The sequence below is a fragment of the Chamaea fasciata genome, unplaced genomic scaffold, assembly GCF_029207755.1.
Source record: "Chamaea fasciata isolate MVZ Bird 193981 ecotype frontalis unplaced genomic scaffold, bChaFas1.0.hap1 SCAF_5, whole genome shotgun sequence".
In the NCBI taxonomy this organism is placed as follows: domain Eukaryota; kingdom Metazoa; phylum Chordata; class Aves; order Passeriformes; family Sylviidae; genus Chamaea; species Chamaea fasciata.
In genome coordinates, this window is record NW_027094090.1 from 9,025,069 (window position 1) to 9,037,327 (window position 12,259).

Here is a 12,259-nt window from a genome sequence, read left to right on the forward strand (position 1 = left end):
CAACTTTACTATAAGTATCTTTGCTTATCTCCAAGCATAATTAGCATGTTCCACTACTGTGAACAGATATAATATGCTTTATTCTTTTTATAAACATTTGGGAATGTCAGTCCTAGATATGGGATATGAATCTACTCAGGGAGGCTATTTGAGAATTTATCTATATTTAAAAAGAAAACCAAACCAGAATTTAACTCCTCAGGGAGCAGAGTTACATGCTGGACTTTGTTCCTCAACAGTGAGATATAAGTTAATTCCTTTTCACTTTGATACAAATTATTAATATCCTGTGACAAGATATTAGAGCTCAGGGATATGAAAACATTTAGACAGCATTTGTTTCTATAAAATAAGCTTTTTGCCCCCACTCTCTTCTTCCCCATTTGACAGCAAATCTGTGAGGAAAAATTACAGGATAGAGCACTTCATGCTTCTGTCCAACCACCATGGTCCCATCTGGACTCACTCAAAGTTCATTGCTCCCCTTCTTGTTTTTAAGTGGAGTATCAGCTATTTACTCTGAAACCATGTTCTCTGTCTGGAGACCTGTGTAGAGTATGGCAAATTTATGAAAACTATTCTTGCCTTTTTTTATGCAAAAGATGAGAAACTGAAATAAATGTAGCTGGCCCGGCACGTTTAGAAACATGATCTCACTGGGACCTAGCTCCCTTGAATGCAAATGTCACTAGCTTTTTCTCTTTTTCTCAGTGTTCACTCAGTGCAGATCTCGTTCAGGGATAGCTATGGAAAGTGTGATCATGGTACAGTTCTATCAGTAAAAGTGTGGAATGAGACATTTCTGTTAGAGGAAAACCTTAATTGCTGAGATACATTAGAGAAAGTTCCTGGAGTTGAGAGGGTGGTTGATTAATTATTACCAAAGTTCTTAATTAATCTGTCTTTAACTGTATGTTGGTTTATTCTTGACCTTTTTAAGACTAAAGAGTTTAGCTTAATTAATCTAAACTAGAAATTGTAATCCACTGAAAGTACATGAGTGCAGGCAGGTTCCTGGGTTTTATTCTCTCTCTGGTAACCAGGATGACTCACTGTCTGCGAAAGAAAGGTTTCATGAAGTTTTGGGCAGATTTTTATTGATCTTCACCTTCTGTGATCCAGAAAACAGTTTATGTCTTTTAATTCATAGTCATCCCTGTCTCAACAATTTGGAATATGAATATGCTTTCTAAAAACCAAACTGAAATCCATTCCCAACTAGACATTTATGCCTTTTACTGTAAATGACCAAATAATTCAGTTCTAGCCAGCATATTAGAAGTTATCCCAAAGGAAAACAACTAAATGCTGAGTGGACATAAAGTGCTTCGGCATTGAGACCTGTTGACTGCCAAAGTAATCCAACATTTCCAAAAAACTTAACTTGTTATGCATATGAGGTATGCCTCCTATAAATCTGTATTTAATAGACTACATGTTTTCTTCAGGTTCAATTCTCTTCAGCTTTCAAATACACTCTAACACTGTGAAGGGTAGATTATAGCTTTTTCATATAAGCTAATGGCTGTTTATGTAAATATCTACCAAATTATTTTAAACACGTTTTATCCTCACCAATTTTCATGTACACAAAAAAATACCTAAAAATTGGGGAAAAAAAACCTTTAGGAAAAAAAATACTGCTGTCATTCTTGCATTGGTGGGGAAATCCAGATATTTGGGTTGAGCTCTCAACTGTGGCAAAAACCTTCCATGTCACCTTGGACAGGGAAAAACTCTCACTTCTCTATTTGTAAAAACATGTGGATTTTGCCTACTTTGCTCTTTGTATCTCTCATTTAAGACATGCAGAGTGTATTGTGTTCTTGCTTAGAGAATTTAACACATCATGCTATAAGTTTTAGAAACAGTTACTTAGATGTTTTGTTTCTATGTGAAGAGTGCCCTAGCACTAAGAGTAGCAAAAATGTAAAAGAATATGAAATGTGAGTATCAGTATTTACAGAGAATTAGGGCCATATAAGCACTCAAAACCTTGTGTAAAGCCAAAGCTTTGTCGGCACATTCCACTTAACTTTTGCATTCCCTAATAGTTCATTCTCTTCGACACCATCTTTGGAATCAAACCTTACTCATATTGGAGATTTGGTCCAGAGCCTTAAAGGCTTGTAGTGATCTAACAGACTGATAGAGAACTTTCTTTGGTATCTGGTGCCAAATTTGTTTTTAAAAACATTGCATTTCATTGTAAGTGGTGCTAGAGAGGATATTTGTTAACAGCAAACTTGAGCCAGTGCCAGCAGCTCATCACCACTGGTCAAACAGCTCATAGAGAAGGGGGACCTTTGTTCCCACTTTTAGTCTCATGTTGGAGTGAAAATAAACTGCTCTTCCTATTTGCCCACAAATTCCTTACAGAAAGCTTCTGCTTAAAGGGCCTTAGGAAGATCTGAGTCTGAATGGAAACCTTCCCACTTCTGTAAATGAGCTTGTGCAGGCAGATTTCAATTGTGCTGTTTCTCGCCTAGTGTGAGGTGGCTCCAGATTTGGTTTTATATCTCTGCTGTAACAAATTATAGAGACCTCATCATATATCTTGCCTCTAGTGAAGTTCTACTTCCACTCCAGAGCTGGCTGAACACAAGTCTGCAAGAGCAGGGCTTGCTTGTGTCTTCTTTGCATGCTGTCTAGGAAAGTGCACAAAAGCAAAGCATAAGAAGCACACAATTTGGTGAGTTTGATTTTCCATTGGAATAACCTTCCAAGAGGGAAGGTGGCCATGTATTTGTTGATAAATATATACAATATCCAGTCATCAGCAGATATTTTTAAAGAATTTGTGCTTCAGCCAAACACAAGTTAGCTGTTAATTAAGCGCTATTTATTGACTTAAACCGGGGACAGGTTGGATGAATTGCTTAATTGCCCTGTCACACATTGGAGTTCAGACTAAAACACACAGTAGTCAATTTTGTCCTGAAGTGCTATAAAGCTCATATAATTTCTTTGAATTAGTTTTCAGTATAGATACCATTCTCTTTTTCAAGGCTAGTGGCTAAATGGAAAGGATGTTTGGAGACATTAATTAGCATTCCAGCTCCAATTAAAATTTCCCCCATATCTGCACTGCCTTACAACTTCATTTTTTCCCAGGATGAGTATATTTTAAAATATCTTTTCACTACTGTGCTTTACCCCTTACAGTGCTACAGATTTAGATTAGATACTAGGAAGAACTTCTTAACTATGGAAGTGGTGAGACCCTGGAACAGTTTTCCCACAGAAGTTGCGAATGCTCCATCCCTGGAACTGTTCAAGGTCAGGCTGGATGGGGCTTTGAGCAACATTATCTAGTGAAAGATGTCCTTGAATATAGTAGATGGTTACATTGGTTGGTCTTTAAGGACCTGTTACAACCCAAACCATTCTGCAGCTCCATGGTTTATTCTATTTTTTTGTGCCAAGGACCAAATTCTGTCCCAAGGACCAAGCTCCACTGCAGTTGCTTTTTGACATTCCAGACAATCAGGAGCATTAGTTTATCTCTTTGGCTTTTTTCTCTTAATTCTGTGTAAGTATTTAATTCAGTATATCTCAAGTGGAAAATGTACCTACGAAGTATTTTCAACAGTGCTGGGACTAAGTTTCCAAATACAAAAATAATTACCTACACACAGCATATTTAGTATCAGGTTACAGAGTCAAGTGTTTTATTCCGTCTTTGGTTTCTCTGTTCCTAACAGCCACCTACACCTGGTGTGAGTAAAAGCTCTCATTTTAGCCTGCTAGTTAGAACATGTCTTTGGGAAGTGAGCACTGTGGCTTCATACTTATAGCCTCAAGAGGTCTTACAGATCTCATAACTTCTAGCCTTTTTGGGTTAACTTAACAAGTTTAACCCAACCTTCATTTAGTTCCTGACCAGTGACTGAAATAAATGCCTGTGGACTCTGAGTTTTGCAATGAATGAACCAGGAATGCTCTGACCAGGATGACTGGATGAGTGCCTTCATGGGAGTTCAGCAGAGCCCAGGTACCTCTCCAGACCATACTGCAGCAATGTAGAGACTAGATGAGAGTCATTTTTGATCACTCATAGATGACTATAAGACCATTTGACTGGAAACAGGTGTTCTGGTTAACTTGGATTTAGATGGTGTGAGACCTAAACACCGCCAGGGCACTGCTGACTCAAACTCAGCTTGTCACTGACCAGGACTCCCAGGTCCCTTTCTGCAGCTCTCTCATTCCTTGATCCATACAGAGAACTGGGGTTGCACTGTCCCAGGCGCAGAATTCACTTGCCCTTGTTAAACTTTATACAGTTGGTGATTGCCCAGCCCTCTGATCTGTCCTGGTCTTTCTGCAGTGCCTTGGCCCTCAAGAGAGTCCACAGCTCCTCCCATTTATTGTCATTGACTAATTTACTTAGTATTTCTTTGATTTCCATGACCAAGTCGTTAATGAAGATATTAAGGATAATTGGGTCTTTTACTTTCAAGCCCTAGGCATCTAGGATTTATAATTTATCCCCACTTGTCTTGCAATTAGGTTTTCTAATAATTTACCATTTTCTCAGATTAGAATTATTTCAAGAAAACTAAGATAGTTCAACTAACAAACAAACAAAAAAAAAAGAAAGAAAAAAAAAAGAAGGAAAAAAAAGAAAAAAAGCCTAGCAAAAGAATTTAATTTTGAAATGTTTTCTAGACTGAAAATAAATTTGTGATTGGATTGTTGACAAAAATGTCTTAGTGATGACATCAGTTTTTTGATATTTACTTGGTTTCAGCCAAGCCTGATATCACTGATGTGAGCATGTTTTTGTTTTTACTTTTAAATGTTGTAAGAAATTAACTAATCATTCCAGTGTGATCAGTCATGTTTAAGATTGTTTTCATCCAAACAAATCATGCATCTGGGATGAAAGATAAATGTTATACAGTAGGCAGCTGAAGAAAATTTCACTTGTGTAATTTGACTTCTCTTCTGGTAGTTGACTGTGAAAGGCTGCTCCTATTCCCATAAGATTAATTGCTGACCCTTATTAACTTCACTGTTAAAAAATTTCTTTCCTAAGTGTCAACTCAAGCAGGAAATCAGTAGTTCAAAATTAATAACTATGTTGAAAATCACTGACAATTTAGCATAGATGTTTCTACTGAATTTATATAACATGTTCCATACATTAACTTCCTTTAAATTCTGTTGACTGCTAAGTTTGCTGTGCTACCCTAATCAAGAGAGTTATGTTCCAACAAAGAAGAGGCTGAAAACCTTTTCTCCCAGGGGAAGCAAGGCTCAGGGGGAAGTCATCACAGTATTCCAGTACTTAAGTATTTAAATGGCATCTCAAAGAGGAAAGGGGCTCTCCCTTCACATGGAGCCAGGGAGAGGTGGAGTTTCTGTCCCTGGCGGGTTTAAAGATATTTAGAACAGAGTGATATACGGTCTCGTCTAGCCTCCCATTCCCACCAAAGGCTGGACCAGATGATCTTTTGAGATACCTTCCAACCTGGGCTGTTCTATGATTTTGTACCTCTGATCTGAGAACTTCCACATGAGAAATAGTGGAAAAGTTGGATTGCCATGATCAGACTGCCAATTACTATTTTTTTTTTCCTCAGATCCATTGGCCTAGTACACCTCTGCAGGCAGAAGAATGCATAATTAAAGGAAGAGATGCTGTAAGTATCACTAATTACAGATCAAATATACTTCAATTATACCAGTGGCTGGTCCAAAATGAGGATTCAGGCATCCCTAACTTAAGAGAGATTGAAGCAGAGATATAATGTTAAGTGTTGCAGGTTAAAAACATGTAACTACTGTGAACACATTAAATTATTAGTTTAATTGCTCCTCAAACCACCTCCTAAACAGTCAGTGAACACTTTTGATTATCTGAACTTCTAATTCTTATTCTGGTACTATCAAAAAGGTACCTTAATAATTCTCCTTTTCCATTTCTAAGTCCTTTTCTTTTCATGCACATGGATTATCTTCTCCATATTCACATCCCAGTTTATCTTTAAAATTCACATTCTCTAGAATACATTCAAGAAAGCAGTTAAGTTACTAATAATTATAAAATACACTGTAATTTACATTGTCCTATCAGTTTTGTGTTCCATTAATAAAAATATTCTGTTTTAATGAACCTCAGAATTGTTCTGTTCTTGTGATTCAGTGCCCTGGCTGTAATCAGTTCCTGGGAAAAACCTGAAAGCTCACTGACACACAGCAGCTGGTATCATTGGCAGCACAGGATGAAAGTTCTTCTGGAGGGAAGTTCTCTTTAATTTTGCAGTGCACCAAGCTCATTACCTGCACCTCATAAACACACGGGGAGTACAACTAATAAATCCCACAGCTGAGAGAGCTCACACTGAACCAAGGGATCTGAAAATTATGGTAGTTTTACAGCAACAGTGACAGGAATGTAGGACATGGAAGGGGACATACAAGCTTTGCCCAGAACACAGCAAACAGTAACCTTGACAATAACTGACATATATTCCCAGTAAATTAGGAAGTTATAAAGATTTCTTCTGAAGTAAAATCTTGAGAACTGTCCATAATAAGGTAATGGAACTAGATTGGAAAGTATTAGTAATAATAGTAATGGTAATGATAATAATAATGGTAATGATAATAACAATAAATAATAATAATAATAATTAGTATTATTATTAATAATAATAATAATAATAATAATAATAATAATAATAATAATAATAATAATAATCCTCCCAACTCTTCCCATTCACCTAGCCTAGAACTGATAGTTTTTGAAGATTCTTAAGAGTTCATTGTAGTTTTTCAGGTTACTTTTATATCCTTGATAATTTTAGGTGGCTTTGGTTTAAAATGGTGGTTTTCTACAATGGCTGAACTTTGAATCCCAGTGAATCCCAAACCTAAATTATTTGTCCTTTATTTGATAATACCTCTCAGCATAAGCTGTTACTAGTTAAAGCTCTAGAAAGAAAGAAATCCTTCTTTCACCTCTACGTATTTTCTGATAGTCTGACAATATTTGTTTTGTTAAATAAATGCAGAAATAGGTACTGTTGTTTAAAGCAAAGATAGCCCGGTCAGACTCATGTTTGCCTAAAACTCAAAACCTTTTTGCAATCCAGTTTTTTATTATAAATTCTATATTGTATGAATGTGGTCATTTATAGAGTTTCATGTATTTCCCACATTTCTCTGAACCATGAAGGTTTGGTGTAACTACTGCTTTTACAGGAAAAAAAACAACTTTTAAATAATCAAAAGATTCTAGCAGCAGAGTCTTTAAGAAAAATACATTAAAATTTTTAAAGCTGGAAATATTGCAATGCCAAACAATATTCTGACCCTCACATAAGAATTAATTATATATGGATTATGTGAACCAGTAACACTAATTAATATCAGGGAAACCTTAGTAATTTCCATCACCATGCTCAATATTCAGTAGATAAATTACTCAACCTGAAAGAAATCTAAATTAGAATCAAAAACCTTCCTACTTTCTCTTCACCTTCATTTTTTGTAGCCATAAGCCAATATTGACTTAAGAACATAATATCTTAAAATCAACCCTTTGTCAAATTTAATTTCTTAATGCTATTTTTCACACTACAAACTCTAGAAAAATCTTGTTCTATTTCAAACTTTTTTGCTTATTCCATGCTGTTTCTTTTTTAAAAAAAAAAATTCCTTTGCAAAATATCTGTTGCTCAAGGCAGAATTATTAAGTAGAATTGATAATATTGTAATAACTTCTTAGCATTGAAATACTTCACATTTTCTGCCTCTTTCTATATAAAAGAACAGGCCACTTTTACAAGCTTGTATAACCTTAAAAAGTTATCAGTTCATGTTGTAGCAGTAAAATGCAAGTATTGTAGTCATAAACAGTTTCAGAGCTTGTAACAGACTTAATAGGACAGTTAAAAAAGGCTTGTCTTAACAACACATGCATACTCTTAAAATAAGACCATGCTTTTCTGATTCAAGTGAAGGCAAAGAAAAAAAAGTCCTTCAGCTGTCATCCAGTGTACCAGGAATCCCACCTGTCAGCCTGTGATGTGAGAGTTTTCAATTACTCTGAATTGCTTTATCGGAATTGGAAATCATTCAGATGTAGAAATCAAGTTCTGTAGAGATGCCTCACTCCTCCACGCCGAGAAGTTCCGGATGAATAAAATTCCACCGATCTATTCATATATCTATGGATAATCCTGAAGCCAACCCCAGTATTTAATTAATTGATATAGTATAAAGAAGTCTTATTTAGTGTCCCCCTTGGGTGATGCATCTCTTCCCTGCTCTGTATATAGTACATTAATAATAGGGTTATCAGCAATGTCTTTTTGCCTGACATTTCCCAGAACAGCACCTTTCGTCATCTGTTAATAAATTATCAAGTCTAGCTATTTGGAATTAATTTTCTTCTATGTTTGGTATTTTCACATCCTAGGGGTTTTTTTGTTTGTTTGGTTGGTTTTTTTGTTAGGTTGGTTGGTTTTTGTTTCTTTGTGTTTTGGTTTTTTTCTGTGTTTTTTTTTGTCGTTTGTTTGGTTTGGTTTGGTTTGGTTTTTTTTTGTTTTGGTTTTGGTTTTTTGGGTTTTTTTTTGTTGTTGTTGTTGTTGTTGTTGTTGCTGGTTTTGGGGTTTTTTGGGGTTTTTTTGCAGAATTTTTCAGGCATTCCTACAAAGGGACACAGGAGAAAAAAAGTGCAGATCTTTCCCATTAAAAATATCTTAAATCCTTAAAATGATTTTGGCACAAGTATCAAGAGCTGAAGGCATATATGGATTTAAAAAAAGGAAATAGTGGAGTAAAGAGCAGACCACCACTGAGAGCAAACAGGGGGAATAAGTCAGGAAGGTAATACTTGAAGGAGATGGAGAATCAGGAACAGCATCAGCACCCCGTAAAGCATCTATTCAAGAGCTTCATGGAATCATAAAATACATATGGAATAGCATTTTGCTACCACCATTCAGCAAACATTTGGGAAATGAACAAAAAAGGGACACCTCTGTCATGGAGTGCTGATCCATGCAAGGAGGATAACATGCTATTGATTTCAACCCATTCTCCTCTCAGTTTGTCTGACTTTATGTTTTTATTTCCTTAAAAAAGGAACAAATTAGTAGAAATCAAGAAATTCCAAATGTAAGATACTAAAAGGTTCAATTGCCCTTTGTATATGCATAATATTTAATTACACAACGGGTTATGTCATCTGTAGGTTACTTCTATGAATTGGCATAATATATCTTGAGGATGAACAGGTAGCAGGGGAGATTTCTTTCCTTTTTTATTTGCTGGAGCATTTGGAAGACTTACACTGAAATGATTCACGGATTTGAAGAAAGAGGAAAGATAGTTTCTTAGTTTTGAACCTAATGTGGATTTGCAAGTGTTAACTTCTGCCCATGAATCCCCTGCAGACTCCTCCTTTTTGACATTAAGTTCTTGCAGTTGGTTAATAAGACCCAGAATTGTTCTCACACAAATACAGCAGTCCAAAAATGAGAGTAGTCATCAGTGAAGAACTGGAAATTTTCAGAAAAGGAAATTCCTCCACTCTGTTTTACATGTTCATTTCAGGATTGTATTAATTGCCTTTTGGAGATGTCTGGCCTACTTCACTGACTATTGAAAAAGCCTGGGAGAATTGCATAAATTACATGTCTAAATGCCAGAACAGCTAAAGTTAGCTCAGATTAATTCCATTTTAAATGTCTTCAACTTGATGTGACTCTTAAAGCTCGGGTTCTAAGCTGCAGAAATATTGAGCAATGAAATGAAATTAACCGTAATTTTGCTCCTAGAAACCACTGCAAAAAGCCAAAATCCAAACCTAAAACCAAATCTCAGGAATCCCAAGTGTCCCAAAATCAAGGGATACTTTTATCTCACTGTCTCTATTTATAGTTTAGTACAGGAATAATGACCCCACATCTCAAAGGGATGTTTGAAAATGTTTTAATTGTAATATTTATGAAGCTGCAAATACACTAATGAGTCCCAAAGTGTTGCCCTGGGGGAAAAGAATATTTCTTCTTCAAAGGGGTTTAAACAGTGGAAACAGACAAAGTATGTGTTGATACAATATAAAAAATATTGGTTAAAATTAATCATACAATAAATTAATGCTGCAATTAAAATATTATATTTTTCATGAGATAAAGTTTATTTACTCTAGAGAGAAGATATTTGCTGACCATTCTCGTCTTATGCTCTGAAACTTATGTCGATATCTTATGTATCCATTAATATGGAGTAAAAACCTATTCAGATTTGCAGACTATTTCCAAGACTAAAGAAACACAAAAGTGTGTTTTTATAATTTAGTAACTGCTAACTGGTTAAGCATCTAAAATAAAACATGATCAATCAGTGCTCTAAACTTGCTTTTTTAATGTAAAAATGCCCATGCATGAAACTGTTGACACAAAGTAACATGAAGTGAAATAGAATAGAAAGATTCAATATTAGAACATCACCTATGGGCACATAAGATACTAAAAAACCCCAATAATTTAAAAGCTAATATTTCCCTATGTTTATTTTTTACATCAACTAGGATGAATGTGCAAATTACATCCGTGTCCTTCACCGATACAACAGGACCCATCTTCTGACTTGTGGAACAGGAGCTTTTGATCCACTCTGTACTTTCATAAGAGCTGGACATCCATCAGAGGTAAGAAATTTGGTTTACAGTAGTGACTCTTTTGGTCTACATTCCAGCAAAGCCCTTGTGGTTAAAAATAAACATTTAAGTTCAATTGTTCACAGTTCTCATATGATAGATATTTTCCCTGATGAAATGTAATGCTGGACTATAATTTAGTTTGTGAACAGAGGAACTCACTAATATTTGAAAGTATATTATGGAGAATAATGCAAAGATTTCAAAGACTTTTCATCTTAGGTTTTTTGGTGTGTTTTTTACAGTTGATACAGTAAGTCTTAAGAAAAAAGATTACATTTTTGGGGGAGATTTAGCTAAATCTATGGGGGTTTGGTTTTTTCGTTGTTTTTTGTTGAGTTTTTAAAAAATTAAATAATGCATCATATATCAAAATATGTGTTAGTTGATTGGGAGATGGAATTTCTTAAAAAATCTTTGGTAAGTTCAGCTTCTTCATATTGGTCTTGTTCAGCAAGTGCATGTATGCTCCTTAATGCTTACACACAGCTAAGTAAAATAGCACTGCAGAGATCAATTAGAAAAATATATCGTCAATATTTTGAATTTATTTCATATGCAAAAATATAAATTGTCTGGACATCTGAGAAATCAGAATCCTTTCTGCTTCAGCTATATTAGAACAGGTTTAAAGACTCAGCAGAAGTACCAACCTTTCATTTTAAATTAACATGTAAAACTCCTTGGGCATCAAATCTAGGCTCTTGAAGGCACATGTGATGACAGCTTTAGGAACTGAACCAGGGATTCTTGGAAATGCACTTTGTGAGGTGGGACTTAATAGATGGAGATGATTTATAACCCAAAGATAAGATTGCTTTAACTGGCAGGTGTCAGGAAGGGTTGATGGTCAATGGTTTTGTTTAGTTGGTTCACATGATGGTGGAGCCAAGCACTTGTCATGGAGCTGATGCTACAGCACCATCCAAGAGAATTCTTGCTTTCCCCTATGGAAATAGGGTTGTACAAATATTGTACAAATATAAATTTCATATATATAGTTTTTTAAAGTGTACTCATTGAAATCAACTAAGAGATTTACTTCAGGCAAATGTTTTTGATTAATCTTTTCTGAGTAATGATGCATCTTTTTGACAAAACAAACGAGAACAACATCACCAGAAGCAATCTCCAAGGATCCAATCCATGCTGTGCAACTCTAACTGCTGTCAAAATATGAGAACCATGAAAAAGACTCCAGCACAGCACTTAGATTCAGAGTTGTATGAATTGCAGAAAAACACTGTTTTCTGAAATTAAGGAAGGAACTAGATAATATGCAATGTTAAAATAAGGTAAATTTGTGTGTCTTCTTTTCTCCTCTCACAAACCTCCTGTCAAGCTTCCCACTAGATTTTGAAGGAAACAGTGGCTGTATATGTAGGAACACTATTTTAGAAAGCATAAACAGACTAAGAAAAATAGAAGCCAACCAAACAAGATATATATAAGACTGTGTGGTCCATGATCATCCCCTTATCTGTCACTGTCCTTACTTCCCTTGTTTTTGTTTATTATTCTCCCTTGTCACACTGAGGTTCTAAAATTTTATCCATGCTGAAATCATGGGAAAATTTCCTT

The 12,259-nt window shown here is 35.4% G+C and overlaps 1 protein-coding gene across 1 annotated transcript in view; it reads left to right on the plus strand.

Moving 5' to 3' along the window:
- SEMA3E (semaphorin 3E) overlaps positions 1 to 12,259 on the plus strand; it is a 127,532-nt gene that overhangs the window by 68,977 nt on the left and 46,296 nt on the right. Inside the window, exons 3-4 of the mRNA XM_066182776.1 lie at positions 5,589 to 5,648; positions 10,550 to 10,669. Coding sequence (XP_066038873.1) covers positions 5,589 to 5,648; positions 10,550 to 10,669 — 180 coding nt within the window. The remainder of the gene's footprint in view (positions 1 to 5,588; positions 5,649 to 10,549; positions 10,670 to 12,259) is intronic.